General features: G+C 39.1%; 1 protein-coding gene across 2 annotated transcripts in view; it reads left to right on the top strand.

Moving 5' to 3' along the window:
• The window catches only part of cntnap2a (contactin associated protein 2a), a 340351-nt gene that overhangs the window by 179315 nt on the left and 143522 nt on the right, over nucleotides 1-17514 (top strand). For both annotated transcript variants that reach the window (XM_077553952.1, XM_077553951.1), the window contains exon 10: nucleotides 1501-1650. In XM_077553952.1, coding sequence (XP_077410078.1) covers nucleotides 1501-1650 — 150 coding nt within the window. The remainder of the gene's footprint in view (nucleotides 1-1500; nucleotides 1651-17514) is intronic.

The following is a 17514-nucleotide window of genomic DNA, read 5'->3' as shown; positions in this document are numbered from 1 at the left end:
AAATTCGGGGGGGAAAAAGGCTTAAAATTAGCAAAAACGTTTGCTTGGAGCAGGTGGGTTTTTCAGCATATCAATAAAACGAAAATGCGAATATGCGCTATGGAAATGTTTTTTTCCCGAATAAACAATGACAGGACCGGATACCAAATCTCACGTTTTGACCGACTATTACGTAACACGTACAAAATGTAGTCAAAAAAATGGCGGTGGATGATAAAGTACATTAAGTCACATGTTTGTTTTTCGCATTTTTACTAAATGTATTTAAAGATTCTGAAACATTTGGATGGAAACGCCATTCACGATCACTTTTGCTGACAGTCAAAGTGCCGTGGCAGAGAGATGCGCTCATATGACATCATCTCATGACCCAGTCCCATCTCTTCTCAATATTCCCGTGTTCGTTTTGTAAAAAAGTTCAAAACATTTGCATGAAAACTCAATTTCTGTATTTTTTCTTAAAGGGGGAAGTCAACCCCAAAACATTTGTTGATAATAATATGTTCTATGCAGCTCTCCTAGTCTAAATATGGCATTCTGGTTAATATTGCATTAGTGGAATATGAGTTAAGCAGCAAAATCCAGTCCTTTTTTTCCATTTCAGGGGTGGCCATTTTGCAACTTGCTGACAGAAGACAACATCAATTTTGCCCAGGCCTCAGGTAACAACCAATCACAGCACAGCTTCAGAAAACAGGTGAACTGTGATTGGTTGTTGCCTGATACCCTGAGCAACTGTGATGTCATGTACAGTCGACAGCAAGTGGCAAAATGGCTGTCCCCTAAGATGAATACAAATGGCTGGATTTTGCTTCATAACTCATATTTCACAAATCTAATATTAATTAGAATGCCATGTTTAGACTCGTGAGGCCACATATAACATATTATTATTATTATATATACATACATATTATTTATATATATATATATATATATATATATATATATATATATATATATATATATATATATATATATATATGTATATATATATATATAGATATATATATTTATATATAATTTATTACATATTATTTATTATTAATACATATTATTCTCAAGAAATGTTTAAGATTGACTTGCAATTTAATATTACATTAAATTGCAATTTATTTAAAAAGTAAAAAATATACTTGATATACACAACACAATAAAATGATTAAAAAAATCAATAAAAATAAAACGTGTGGATATTTATATAGCAAAAGTAGGCCTACTAGTGGTATCGGTATTGGTGATTACTCAAGAGTTGAGTACTAGTACTCGTATCGGTCTGAAAAAAAAAGCGGTATCAAACATCCCTATGTGTACCCAAGTTACTCTAGAAGTTCCTGTAAACAATTATTTGCAGGTAATGTAAACACATTCATTAGTGAATCAATTTTGTGTCTGATAATTGAGGCACAAGGATGACGTAATAAAAAGCAACTGCTGTTGTGTTACGTTGCACTATAATCTTTTGTTTCATTTTGACCACCTATTGTCATTGCCCCACAGGTTCAGACCTTAATGATGGCCAATGGCACGCTGTGCGTTTGGTTGCCAAGGAGAATTTCGCCATGTTGATGATAGATGGCGATGAGGCTTCTGCTGTACGTTCCTTGTCACCACTCTCAATCACCACTGGAGGAACGTATCACCTGGGAGGTAAGGATACAATGCTCTTTATTTGTGACACAGTATGAGAAACGGGTAACTTTACATTGACCAGTTTTTCACAAAAACTTGCCTTGACCTGGACCGCGGGCCACATCTGCGTCGACCCTTTGAGTTTCTCACACGGCCCCTTTGAAAAAATATTTGCCCATCCTTGCACTAAAATGAAGAAGCATTTGCCCTTATGAATACTTAATTGATAATTGATGATAAACCCAATACAACATAAACCCATGTTGATTCATCTGTGTCTAATTTTTGGGGATTGTTTTTATGTGTGTGTAAACATAACCCTGGTAATCTATATCCCAATTGCCAAGTGGCTCAGTGGAGAACAAAGAACAAATATACATCTACCAGAGGTTATAAACAATCAGTCACACACATCCCAGTACAAACAGCAACCACTTTCATTCGGAATTAGAGTGACGCTATCATCACCTGTAGTTCATGATGCCAGACGTGAGTGTCTGCCTGCAAGCCCATGGTGTGTATAAAAATATATAAATGCAGCAAATAAATGGCAAGTCATGCTACAACACTCCACAAACAAACGTAGTGTAATAAATGTTTTGTGATTTTTATTTTTTTTATGTTTGGAGTAGTGGTTAGTTTAGCATGTCTTCCTCACAGGAGAGAGGTCTTAGGTTCAAATCTCAGTTTAAGCACCCCCTGTGGATTCTGCATGTCTTCCCTGGGGGTTTTCCCCGAGTACTCTGTCAAGTTTTTTTTTGTTTTTTTTATCTCTAACTTGTCCATACAACAGGTGTAAATGTGATTGAAAAATGGCTGTTAGTCGGTATGTGACTTCCGATTGGTTAACAACCCAAATTCACTGTATTCAAGATTCAAGAACATCATGTTCATTTTCAGCACAACAAAAATTTGACCCTGACATTTTGACTTAGATGGCCTGTGCACGCACTCATGTGTGTGGCACACATGCATGTGCATGGACACATCCAGAAACAATACAAGCGGAATCAAGTCAAAGTAAAAAGCAACAGTTTGTTTAGCTTAACTTAACAGGTCAGGCTATTTCATTTACCATTGCTTTGCGTGTCAGCGTCATGGAACGCTGGCTTCTGCTGGCCCCAGACAGTCTTTGTAATTTATTTATTATGACGAGTAAAGAAAAGTGTTACGAAAGTGTGTCACAGTAAACATATATTTCACTCAGAAATTAAGCAGAGTAAAAGTTGTGAATTACAAATTTGAAAAATCTACTTAAGCTCAGTGAAAAAGTATTTGTACTTCTTTAGATCTTAAGAGTGACAGTGTATCTAAACGTAATCATCTGATTTTGTTTCTATATGTGAACGTATACGGTTTATTAATTACCACCACAAACAGGTTCAAGTGGTCAGGAGAAACATTTTGGTTGCTGGTGCTCAATTTTAAAAAAGGGCACCATTTGCCAAAATTATTCATAAAATTAAGCAAAATACAGTAGGATATTTTTAACTTGTATATTTATTTTTGGTAGTACAACCAACACAGTCTTATCACAAAGCAAATGATCAAATTGTTAGACTAATAGCATAGTCTCACTGAGTGGCGAATACTTGCGATGGTAGAGGATTTTGGGTTTTCATCAGGGTTCCTAAAACATTGAAAAAAATGTCCACAATTTTTTTTTACTTGTCCCAAACAGTTTTTCTTGTCCCCCAAAAACATTGAACATGTTAAAATAATGCAAAAATGCTTGGGACAAGTAAAAACTGTCTGTGAACTTCTTGACAACCTTTTGTAACCTGTTTCAAACAGTAATGTTTGAAATTTGCTCCATTCACAATGCATTCGCCGCTCACTGAGATACCAGCTTAAATCATTCAAAATTTTTCAGCAAACAAAAAAACACAAATTCACTTACCGCTACCTGAATTTATCCTTGAAAATTGACTTAGACATGTTTAACAAGCATAATGATATATATTTTTATTGATATTGTGACTATAAGAAAAATAAAAAAAAATGACACGCAAATATATTAGGCTAACAAAATTTAATTATTAAATTTAATATTCCAATAAAATCAAATAGCTATCATTTAGCTATTTAATTTTCTATTAAACGTTAATGTACTACAGCAGTATATTTTGCCTTCAACAAACAACTTACTTTGTAATGTTAATTGCCTTGAAAAATGTGTTTTGAAAACATTTGAATACAATAGCTATGTATAGTTTTTAAGTGGCATTGTGGTTAATTTGTATTAAAGTTTAGTGGTATGCACTATATAGTTTATTATTTATCTTTAATTGCAGTCTTGGCTCAGTCATAATAAATATAACCACTAAACCATATTAAGTTGTTTTAATATTCTATTGAAGCTTGGCTGTCTGGGACTTATCAGCAGGCATACAAAACACACAAATACCAAGTCTGAATCACAGTGTTGCTTGACACTCTTAATATGGTTTGAGCGAGAAAGGATCTGTGCTGCGGGGAAAATGCTAATATTCTTATTAAGGCATTTAACTAAACAGTTAGTCGCCTGTGTCAAATGAAATATGGACATTTGCGTGTGCGTGTTTGCATACTGTACGTCTAAATCAGCAGCACCAATCTTCAAAACAAATCAATTGCATGGCTTTGCAATCAAAGTGCATCAGCTTTGAAAAGAGATTATGTCACTATCCTGAAGGGGTAATGCATGCTTTGAAATATACTGACTGATGTATTAAGTAGATTTTTGTATGCTATGTGATGAATTAGTCAAAGCGGTTTAGAACTTCCACGGTTGCTTTCTTGGCATGTGGAACTTTTTGAACCAAATAACCAAATGCAATTTGAGTTACTTCCACACCATCTGTGCTTTACAGTTTGGCCAATAGCTCTATAATGACACCATGACTCTCCCATGGCATGTGCTGCTTGTCACCGTTTTGCTAATTACATGCCTCAGTCAACCTGTGACTAAATACTTGCACCTGAAGTTTGACTCTCTTCTTGAGTGACATTGCAAGTTTTTTACTTTTAAGCTTTATTTTGTCTTCATTCCGTCTAATCATTTTTATTGCATATTTATTTAGAAAAATTTATTTATAAATTACTTTATAATCTTATACTACCTAATACTCATATATTTTCACATGTCATATATTTTGTGGGAGAGCACATTTAGTTTTAAATTTAAGTAGTAAATTTCTTTCCTTGTTGGCTTTCAAAGGTACAATATTAAAAGAGAGTGTATTATTTTGTTTTTCTGTTAATATTGCATGACATCCATGGGCATCACCAATTGGTGACAAAAAGTAGACGAGATTTTAGACTGGGTAAAACCAGGTCTAAATAATGATGCAGGGGGTGTAAAGCGATTTTGGTGGATTTGGCACTCTGCGGCTGTCTGTGGTGGACTGCATCATCAACAAGTGGATACCTTGCATTTTACTTGTAAGGACAAGTATTTTTTTTTTTTTTTGGGAGATCTCAGTATTGATCATTTGACATGTCATCATCATTGTTCTCCCTTTTTTTTTTTTTGTATGTGTGTTTGTGCGTGTGTGTATGCGTGCGTGTGTGTGTGTGTGTGTGTGCGTGCGTGCGTGCGTGCATGAGAAAGAAAAAAAAAAAGAATTCCCATACCGTTCACCTAAACCGAACACTTCAAAATCCAGCCAGAGTCGTGGGGCCGCCAGGAGACCCGAAGAGGGACCAAAGAAAAGAAAGAAAAGCGAAGCCCAGCACCGACCAGACACCACCCACCGAGCCACTAACCTTCACCAACCCCAGAGACATCTAAACTCCAACAAATCAGGGAAACCTCAAGGGCCCAAAGGAGAAACTGAGGAAAGGTAGAAAGGACAGACGAAGCAGAGTGAGATCCACAGATACCAGCCTCCACCGAATCAATGACCTGAGGGAGAAACAAATTGTGTCTGAGTCTCGATAGATGCTGGTGTGGTGGATCTAGCATGCATGAAAATCTCCACCAAAGAGGGGAGCCGTCGACCCCCGCCAGGACAGAGCAAGCGCAACACCTCATGGCCCCCCAGGCCGCGGCCGCGCCAAAGGACGACCCCCGGGCCCCGCAGGGGCCACCGGCCGGAGAGCAAACCCCGGAGCAGGAGCGCCCCCCACCCCAACGCGGCCCGCGCCCCCAACCCAACGCAGCAGGACGGGGCGCTGCAGGCCCACCAGGCACCCCACCGGCCCACAACCCCCGCTCCCCCCACGACCCCCCCGCCCCCCCACCCCCGCCACCCACCCCAACCCAGCCCCAACCACCCCCAGGTCCCCAAATCCCCAGACACCCTCCCCACCCCAGCACCCCCCACCCCGGCACCCCCACCACCACCCCCCCACCAACCAAGCCGCCCCCGCCCCCACCCCCACCAACCGACAGCCCCCCAGCCCCCGACCCCAGACCCCGGGGACACACCGCACCCAGGCAACTGCGCCGAAGAGGGGGCCGGGCAGCGGAGCGGAGAGGGCACCGCAGCACTGCTCCATACTGCGGTCTGCCCCAACCGATGCCCCCCCCCCCCCCCCCCCAGTTGTGTGGTGCATTCAAATTTGGAGAGGAGCTGCAGGGCGGAGACGGTGTCTCCACCCCACCCCACTCCCCCCCAAAGTGTGTTATGTGCCCTAAAATGTATTGTGCAAAACTAGTGCAGTGAGTTAAGAGGAGCGACCAGCTGGGCCCCCCCCAACCGGGCGGGGGGGGGGGGAGGCGCACCCGCCCACCAAACCCCCACCCACCCCACCGGGACCCCACAATGGCACACAATGACACAAATGCCTCAATTCGTCCAATTCTACCTGTAAAAAGTCTAGGATATTACCATAAAACAGAAAACTTTGCACTAAAATTGCGCTGGGAATGAAAATTGAGTCCCCAATGTTAAAATTCAATACATAAATACTGTATATACAAGTAATTAATAGACATATAAGTACAACAAAGAGAACATTTGTGTGAGTAAGAGTGTCTCTTTGGTTTTGGAGCGTGAAAAGCATCTCCCCAGACTCAGAGGCTGCTGTGGCATGTCGGCCGTTGCTCTTCTCACTTATCTACGTGAGGAAGCTGCTTGGAATCCAATTAACCTGGTTATTATTTTTGAGGGGCAGAATGGTCCAGGTGCCCCACTGGGCCAGATGCTCCCCTGTGAAGATTTTTTTGGGCAGGTGCGCAGTTGGTCATGGTGAGAAATCCGTCGATGGAGTATCACTTCTCCTCCGCTGTCCATGCCTATTCTTGCACACTTTATGCTACTCAATCAAATAATCTGCAGCTTCTATGTAACAGTGGTTAGGTGAGCATACTGGCTAATGACAACCTTCCATCATATGGTTCATCATGAGCCGTATCTTGTTAATGCTAATTGGAATATCCTTATTGAGGCTTGATACTTATATGTCTCAGGAGCTTAGAGCAAAATTACTGATGATACATTTAGTTATGCCCCCAAGCTGGTGCAGTCCAGATGTCACAAATGACCTTAGTGGTCAATAGGGGAATTGAAATCTGCAAAAACTCAATTTAAGGAAAGCAAGATGTCTGTGAAAAACAAATCAGTATACTGTGGAACCTCCAAAGTTGGGCACATTCAGTTCTGTGATGTTGATTTGACTTTCAAGTTTCAAAACCAATGGGAACTAATGTAAAAGTGAAGTTCAGATCAAACTGCTACCATCCTAAAACCTTTATTACCTGAACAGGGAACATACGTACAGTCCCCTCCAAAAAGATTGGAACAGCAATGTTCAGGATTCCAACAACACAGAACAAAGCTCCTTTGTTTGAAGCCAGACACTATTCAAGGGATGCAAAAGTATTGGAACGTTTAATATGTGGTGGCATAACCCTTACTTGCAATAACTGCATCAAGCCTGTAACCCATTGACCAGATGGTTGCATTCATTATTTGAAATACTTTTCCAGGCCTTTACTGTAGCCTCTTTCAGTTCTTGTTTGTTTGTAGGGATTCCTACCTCCAGTCTCCTCTTCAGGAGGTAAAATGCATGCTCTAATAGTTTAAGGTCTGGTTATTGCCAGTCTTAGATGAAGTCCTCTGTTGTGTTGACATTTTGTGTATCTTAGTGTACGATGAAGCTTCTGCCAAATTAATTTGGATGCATTTTTCTGTAAATTGCCTGACAAAATGTGACTTCAGAATTATTTCTGTTGCATACAATACAATAAAAAAAAATTGTTTTGCTCACTTGAAAAAACGGTGGCTTCAAACAAAATATGCTCTGTCCTGAGTTGGTAAACACATCTATATGTAAATAACATGAATTAAAAGCTGGAATATATACGCTCATCTTGTGAAACACAAATGCCTTCAGTAACAAATACAAAGGAATTGACCTTCCCATTCCAATGACTGGGGACTGTCTTTATTACCATTTTAACATTCTTAACTGGCACATAATTATAAAAGGCAAGTTAACCACTCTTGTAAACCCTAAAATAAAGGAGTTTGTAAAATTAACAAGTAACTATGTGAAGGTTTACACATGGATAAACTTTGTTAGTTGTGCTTTTGCAGTGCAGTAAAAATGTTTGTTGGCAATCGTATTTGATCATTTCCTTTCTAACTTTCATTTTATTAACAAAGAGTTCAGGTTGTTTTATCTGCAGGACAGTTTTCACATTGTGGGGCAGTGCGCAACAACAATCATTTGCTTTAAGCATTATCCTTAGATTTCCCCCTTGCTTCAAAATGCTCATTTTTTTTCTCTTGAAATGAAAACAATAAACCACCTAAATGGCCAACTTGTACTATAGTGAGGAGCGATGGTAGAATGTCAATTTCAATGCTGTTGCTTTCTCCCCCTAAACTACCAAACACTTTGTGCTGTCTGTTAGGGATGGGTGGCGGTAAATTGCCCTGAAGTGATGTTTTTCAGCTTCACTTCTTATCCAAATGATGGAAACATATCAATGCTTCTGCTTGTCACTATTATCTGGTTGTACCCTAAAAGACAGCAACATTGTGTCTGAAACTAAAAAATTAAACGTGCTGTTGGCTCTGGACAGCATGCAGAAAGCACAACATAGATCTTCGAAAAAGAGAATATTGTAAACTTCCACTTTGCCTCAAGTTCTGAAAATTTTTAATTTTAACACTTTCATTAGAATTCACATCAGGCAGCTAAGCAGCACGTCAGCTTGAAAAAGAAAAAGAAAAACTTGGCTCTAATTGCTGTTATTTCTCTAGTTACCATTCTTCCTCTTCCATGTTCTCATTTTTTTGTTCTCATTAATTTAGCAGTTCCCCTAAGTTTTTTTTTTCATCCAGATCTTTTGGTCTATTCTCCTGTTCTTGCCTTGTCACATTGTTTTATTTCTAACCATCTTTCTCCAATGAACAGCGGCATTCAGAAGCACTCTCTTGAGCCCAAAACCTATTTTACAGGGTGTACAGGGAATAATCACTGCTGTCACTTTTCATTTATGAAATAAGTAAGTAACTGACACAAGACAAAGCAACTCTCTTTTAAAATCCATATACACACAATGCAATGGATGAAAAGAAGAGGGCCGTGTATTGTACAAATGAGATTGCTAGATAGAGCACCATATTTGATAAATGTGGCATGAAGAGTTTTATTTATTTATTTTTTAAACACTTTGCCTATTTTCATTTTTTTCTTACAAAGTCATTGTCTTGGTGACAATCTTTTAACAGCGGTTCTTAACCTTGCAATACTGTAGTACTGAACACCAGTTTCCTATGAGCACCTTTCTTTATTCAAAAAATATTCCATATTTAATATATCTATATATATAAAGCACTCATAACTCTATTTAACTATATTTATAGAGCTCTAACAACCAACGCTGTTTTCTTAAGCGTGGGCAGCAGAAGCATTGAAAACAACAGGGGTCCTAGAATTGAACCCTGTGGAACACCATATGTTTGATTGTGAATTCATATTGCACATATTCATCCAACATTTTTTTTGTTCTACATAGTTAATATGAAGGAATTACAATACTAAAGAAATCACACAACGTACCATCACAACAGTCAAAGATTGACCACTGAGCGTACCAAATTCCCTGCAGCACAGATAGGCCAAGCAATGTAGAGTGACCATTGCAGCCAATAATAGCCAATCATCATGGCATATCATCAGCCGGGTGTGTGTCTTGACCTCCTGTCCGACGGAACGCAGCATAAGAAGCACAGTTTTAACATATTTCTCAGTAACACCATGATAGAATTTTTTTTGTTTAAATTATGACATTCCAGTTGAAGCATAAGCTAAATACAAAGTGAAGGTGTTACAAAATATGTGTGCATTTGTTTTTTTTTATGCGTGTGGTGGCCTCTTGATGACTCCAAATCCAAAGAACATCCTCTGACTTACAGCTGTCATTATGCAAATTTCTCTCAGGGAAGATAATCCTGTATTTGGCTTCCTTTTTTTTATGTGTCTATTTAGATGAATGTCACTTCCCCTCCTCTTCCTCCTGTCTAAACATTCCAGATATGTTCCAGTAAAATGCTTTACTGCAAATACCTGCATTCAAAACTGTTGAATGCAAGATACAGAAACAAAGTTGTTGTTCACTGAGGGCATGAACCTTACATCAGATGGTGGTCTAATACTGTACATTTCCTGCCATTCCTAATGCTATCACTTTTTCTTACCGATCTGTATGCTGATGTAAAACATCTCCAGTAGATAGAATCACTCCTTTTACAAGCCTACATTTACTATTTCTTCCCTCGCTTGAATATTTTGGCTTATCTCTTTTATGTCCCCTGTAAATGTGCTGGCAGGTGATAACAAGTGGTATACAGCCAGCGAGCTGCTGCTGCTGCTGATGCTGCTCTTGCTATGTGTTAAGAGCATCCCTATATGGGCACCACATGAAAGTTCTGATAGGATGGCAGCAAGCTTGCAGCGGATAAGTGCCGCTGACCCACATCCTCAAGGCTTATAGGACATCTAGGTCTTGCTTTGTTGAGTAATTCAAACTGCACAGGGGTGATCCATGGGTGCATGAATACATACAAGTGTTTTTCACCATATGACATCTATAAACAACAAAAGTGCAGTGCATCTACCATGATGCATTTTCAAGACTGCAATACAAAGTTCCACGGTGGCGTTATAGTGGTCCCGAGGAGTATGAAACATTAGTGAATACAATTTTTAAAAGTTACACTGAACACATGCAGGAATAATTTTCCACCACTTATTTTTTACCTCCTATTTTTACATTGAGAATTCTAGTTTATTTTCACCGGGCCAAAATTTAGTTTCATGGTGGGTCTAATTTAATAAAGTGACTCAAGCAAAAGTATATTTTTTAATGTTGTCAGGGGAAACCTTGAGTTTCTTGTATTGAGAGAGCAAACACATACTGTCTACTATTATGGTCTTGCAGCGAATTATCCATCCATTCACCAACGAATCATTCCCCATATTGTTTCCTTCATTCTGCCAAACCATCAGCCAAACTGCATCTCCTTTTGCATCTGAATGCTACCCATAGGACATAAAGTGAGCTGCCAGACAGCTGTAGTGCGTGTGTTCTGTTTTCAAACTTATCTCACTCTTTCCGTCTCTGCCACTATCCTTTTTCTCGCCGTCTGTCTACGACCTCGCCGATGCGCTAGACAGCTGCGCAAGGAAGCAGTCAACACAGATGGCAAGTCGGAAGTTTTGGGGGAAGATATGGAAATCAAGATGAGGCAGATAAACACATACAAAGCAAACATGGGCAGATATTTTACTCCCGTGCTTCCTATACGCTGTACACTTGCCTCAATATTAAGTACATTTACATAAGTGTGATTGCTCACTTAATAATGTTAAATCCCTTTGGAGGACTAATACAATGCTAATGTGGTTGTACAGTAGTTTGCAGCAGTCTAGATCTGCTCTGCATTATATTGAGATGTATTACCAATATTTGGGTACCTATGCTACATGTAATTATAAATAAATAATAGAAGACACTTTCCAGTTTAATGCACAACAGTTCTACACCACAGCCAACTAAAGCACCATAATAAACATTATTTGTTTGTGAGTGGCTAGTCAAGCTTTATTAGTATGATTGTAAAGGCATTATATCTCTTTCTTATTAGTATAGTTGCACATTATATTAGGTAAGTGTACAGTATATCTCCTCACAAGTTTATTCATATAGCACTTCCACAACGGACACAGCTGTACCAAAGTGCTGTACACAAAACATAAAATAATTAGGGTGACTAGACATTGCGGTTTAAACAGGATAGTCTCGTTTGAGCCTTATGTCTTGAGTCCTGGTGGATTTCGCCAGCCCCATGTTTTGTCTCACTTCTCACTTTTATGTAGGTCCCATCCCGGCGTCTCTTTTTTTTTTCTTTCAGTCAGCAAGCCAATTGTTTGAGTATTACATATGGCAATTACACAATTGTCATAGTGATTCATACGATAAAGAATTACAAAGGAATTGGATGTTAACTGTTAAATTCCTTCTTATTTACTTTCACATTCACACTTGCACTCTTATTCTCATTCACATCTAATCGCTAGCAGGCGTGTTTTCATCATACCGATACTAAGACTACTTCCTACTTTCTTGTCAAAGAATCATGGTAGTAGTCCTACTCACCCAATGCTGAGGTTGGAGGTCGGAACCAACACAAGCTGAGCTTTTTTTGCTGCATATTTACAGTGTTACAAAACGGGACTGGCGTGAGGTAAACAGCATAGCCAGCTTCCAATAGATGCTAAGCAAAAAACGTGGACTAATGGTGAGCGCTGCTGAAGTGCAAACCAAGATGATATTTGGCATCAACTAAAGTAAAAACACAACCACCAGTCACCAGATTGAGTAGCGATTAGACTTGTTATAAATAGTGTGTGTTGAGAATTTATTGTATATTTGATTTTCAGCAAAATTTATGACATTCCGGTTTTAATTTTGAAAATGTGGTCCCCCTAAAATTAACAACAATCATAAAATCACTTGACATACTGGAGGTGCAGAGTTCTATTTTGTCCCTGTGTCATGATTTGGGTCAGCTGGTGGGCTCCACCCACCATACACACCTGCTGCCCATCATGCCATCTTGCCATCAGACCTCAATAAAAGCCTGATGGACACAGCAAGGAGTGTCGGGTGATTACTCCGAGACGCTGCTCTCTTGACCCGACTGTACTCGTCTTACAAGTGTTTCTCCTGCTGCCCATGACTTACCTTTTTGCCGCCACTGTGCGTGCTTTTGAGTTTGTTTGTGATCCGCCTGTGCGCGTGAGTTTGTGTTTGTTTTCGTCCGCCTGTGTGCGTGATTTTGAGTTTGTTTGCTATCCGCCTGTGTGCGTGAGTTTGTGTTTACTTTTGTCCGCCTGTGTGCGTGATTTTGTGTTTGCGTTTATCGCTACATTAAATCAAAGTTATCCGCATCCCTGCCGTGGCTCGCCTTCCTCACTGCATCTGGGTCCTCCCTTCTCAAGCCGTGACACCCTGCTGACCACTAGAGGCGGTTCCTAACAGCATGGAATATCTGTTCGCGCAAGTTGCACATGTTGGTTGACCGATATGAGCGTACCGGGATCTTTGACGTCATGATCAGAGCATGCATGATGCCACACGTGTTTGCTACGAAATAAGTTTGAAAGTAAACAAGCAAGTGTAGTTTGCTAACAGATAAATGCAGAAAGAATCTCTCTCAAGTCCCATTTAAAGGAAACTTACCTTTTATGTGCCGACTATCGCAGACAGTTCAACAGTGCCGACATTTCCCGCTCAACAAAATAGGCTTGTTGCCAAAATGTTGCCCGCAAAACAGCAAGCGCCCCACAGCCGTACATCGCATCACACTGCGACAGTCCAACAGTGCCAACATTCTCTTTAACAAAAAAAAACTGTTGCATAAAAGCTACCGCAAAGGCGCAATTATCAAGCACTGATATTCTTATCCATTGAATGTCATAGCAGAGAAAAAAACAATTAAAACAGTCCACAACAGACACTACACATGACGTACAAAAAACATTACAATACAGTGGCAAAATGACATGTTTGTCTTGAAATGGCCAATACCATTAAATAACACAGAATTTTCCTAGAAGGATAAAGATGCTTCTTTTCTGCTTCACTTGCTGTTGATTCTGACAACCACATCATCTGCTATTATCACACTCTCAAAAAGTGCACATACAAATTAAGCCCTTTTGATGGTTCGGCCTTGACAATGATTAGCATGTAAGTGTGTGGCAGCTAATAACATCAAGATGATGGAGATGTCATTGAGCATGGGTGCTTTAAGTTTGACTTGGCAATCAGTGCATTGCTAGAACTCAGCCTCTATTTCAAACACAATTCATATTGTGCATTATGCAGTAAGAAAAATAAGCGTTTAAACATCCTGAAATTTTGCAAGTTCTCCCACTTTAAAATCATGGAGGGGTCTGAAATTTTCTTCATAGGTATATGTGCACTGTGAGAGTCACAATCTAAAATAAAAAAATCTGAAAATTACATTGTATAATTTTTTAATAATTTATATGTATGTTAGGGCTAGAAATAAGTATTTGAACACATGAGAAAATAAATGTTAATATTTGGTACAAAAGCCATTGTTTACAATTACAGAGGTCAAACGTTTCCTATAGTTCTTTACCAAGTGTAGGAATGGGAATCGAAAACTGGTTCTTGTTGAGAACCGGCTCCAAGTGTTTCAATTCCTTGGCATCGTTTGCTGTTTTTGCTAACGATTGCCTTATCGGTTTCGGACAATGGCGTCACCACGCGCTTGTGTTGCGCGACATTTCCGTGCGTGCCGAGCAACAAACATGGTGCCACGTTTACATCTTTCAAGAAAAGCTAACAACAGGCCAACTTGCAATGTTTCCAAATTGGATATTTTGTCTAAGGGAGGAAACACTACCACTATGCAAACGTATTTGCACACGCAGCATGCGATGACTGTCTGTCGTGTTTGGAAGCACTCCGGAGCCGACCCAGCAACAACGGCCGCCAGCAATGCAAGCGTTCTCCTATCAACACTTCAGGCACTGGTAGTAACTGTATTAGCGCCAGTTTGCCTTCATATGAAACGTGCCGTTAGTAACTGTTAATGTTAAAGCTCGTATCTGACTAAACAGCGCCGGCTTGCGAAGGTAAACACCGCAGCCCGCGAGTGTTGTTTTTTTCATCATGGTTCATTTAAGGTTGCAAAACGTGCAAAGACGTACAGAACGAACCATGATTTAAAAGCAACACTCACTACTTCCACACATTCTGAATCTGTTCACGAGAGTCACACACCAGTCTACTGGCTGCGTCTGTTTTGACTGAGACAGGGAGGAGTTTTTACGTGCTCAGAGTTCATTTTAGTGTTGAAATGTTACTGGAATAACAAATAACAAATAAACCTAACAGACCAATGAAATTAATTCTGTTCTCGCAGAATTACTCACCGTTTCCTTGTGAATGTTGAAGAGCGAGAGGAGCTTCCTGCATTTTTATCTGGTAAAGATGTTCGTGCTTTTTTTTCCCCCTAAGACGAGACCGAACATGATATTTTCAGCCGTTGCCTTGATCGGTCAAAAAAACGTGCAAAAAATGCTGCATTGTCTAACCAACTCGAAGTATTGTACAGCAAGTCCTTCCTTTCCCGAACGGATCTGCCAAGTGAAGTTCCAGATTGATAATGTGAAGAACTCCTTTGAGTGAATCACAATTATCAATCTCGCTTGTGAGGTTACCAGATCAGACCAGATACCAGGTCTTTGGCAAACTTCAAATGAGCCTGCACATGTGCAGATTTATGCAGGGGAACCTTGCATGTGATACATGATTTTATACCATGACATCTTAGTGTATTAGCAATAGTAACCATTGAAAAAATGGTCCCAGCTCTCGTCAGGTCATTGAGCAGCTCCTCCTTTTTAGTTCTGGGTTGATTCCTAGCCTTTCTTAGCATCGCTGATACCCAATAAATTTGAGATTTTGCATGGAGCCCCAGTCCAAAGGAACTTGACAGTCATTATTACCCTCTTTTATTTTCTAGCAATTGCGCCAACAGTTGTTGATTTTTTCATCAAGCAGCTTGGCAGTTTCCCTGTAGCCCATTTCACCCTTGTGGAGAGGTCTACCATTTTGTCCCAGATGTCTTTTGACAGTTCTTTGTTTTTACCCATGTTAGCAGTTGTAGTCTGACAGATTGTGAGGTGCACATGTGTTTTATGCACCTAACAACCTCAAAAATGTGCTGCTAAATTAGATTAATAAGTCGATTGGCGGTGGACTTTATGAAGGTACAGTAACAGGTCTTTGAGGGCCAGAATTATTGCTGATGACATGTTTAAATACTTATTTCCATACAAATATTTTTTTTCAAAATCAAAAATGTGATTTTCAGATTTTTTTTTTATTTTAGATTGTGACTCTCACAGTGGGCATGCACCTATGAGAAAGATTCCAGACCCCTCCATGATTTAAAAGTGTGAGAACTTGCACAATTGCAGGGTGTTCAAATACAGTACTTATTTTCCTCACTGTGTGATTTGAATGCCAAATATTAAAGTCACATTTATTGAAAACATTCAAGCAATTAGAGCCTGATCGATGCAAATTTCCCCCAACCCCGACATTTAGCAGAAAAAATGCTAATAATTGATAAATTGGCTAACTAATAAAAAATAAATAATAATAATAATAATAATAATAAATAAAAAATAAATATATATATACATATATATAATGAATCAAATAACACTTACACAGATATGTATTACAAGCAGAACAGTGGAACGTTTTACAGTACTTTAGAGTTTGACTACCTTAAATCATGAGGAATTTTCAAGTACAAAAACATAAAAAAATAAATAAATAAAAAACATTCGCTGATGAATATATTTTAAGATTAAGGCTATATGCATCATATAAGCAGCATATTGAGTGAAGTTACTGTCAAAACATAATTTATGCAAGAGACACATTTGCTCCATTATTTTACAAAGTGATCACTTTAAAATGAAAAACAAAGAGACTTTTCTCAGATGTCAAACTATATTTACATATTATTTTCTTAATCATTTTTTTAAAATTCCCCATCAAGAAATGTATGTCCCACACAGTCCCGCAAATACTGACACTTTACCTAAAACGTTTTTTAATTGGTCTTTTGGTTGTTACACACAGTGGATTTAAGGACATTTCTTATAAAGTGTTCGCCATCTCCACTTGTTGATGATGAGAAGCAGAAGATTTTACTGTAAAAGCAGGAACGTTACATAGTAATCCGCTTTTTGTAAATGTTAGTGGTGTTCGCACACAGTCACATGAGAATCACGTCATTTTAAGAAAGGGCTCCATCCAATAGAAGAGCGGTGTGGGGACATCATTTTGAGTGACTTCAACACTAAACAGCATTTATTGTTTCATGATTGAGAAAGTACGAATATATTAATTTGGATTATTTTTTAAAACCGATGAATCCCTACACGAGAGATACGCAAACAAAGTAGTTTGTCTTGGTCATTTACTGGCCCAGTGATAGCACAGGAATAACCAGCAGCTCTTGTATCACATAGAGGTGCCCTATGAATTAAAACCATTTTGGCATTTAAGGGATTGTGGCTTTTGGATGACCACTGAGGCTAATCGGTTTTATGGCTATGCCGAGAAAAAAAAAGAGGAGATAATGATAGTTCATGACTGTAAAATGTTCAGAGAAGCAGTCTATTGTGTTGTCTTATGCCAAATATAATGTTGAGTTTGATGCCCACTTCATTCATTATGTCTAAAGATTAGTGCAATGCATCCATCATCTTTGCACACACCTCTGCCCTTTTCCCTATTCATGAATTCCTCGAACCATGCTGTTGGAACTACAATTTAATCAACTTTCGAAACATTGGGAATCAAATATCTGCTCCTGAGTTCAC

The sequence above is a fragment of the Vanacampus margaritifer genome, chromosome 20 (assembly GCF_051991255.1).
Source record: "Vanacampus margaritifer isolate UIUO_Vmar chromosome 20, RoL_Vmar_1.0, whole genome shotgun sequence".
Taxonomy (NCBI): Eukaryota; Metazoa; Chordata; class Actinopteri; order Syngnathiformes; family Syngnathidae; genus Vanacampus; species Vanacampus margaritifer.
Note: the sequence above shows the minus strand (reverse complement) of the source record. Positions and strands in the feature narration are given on the sequence as shown.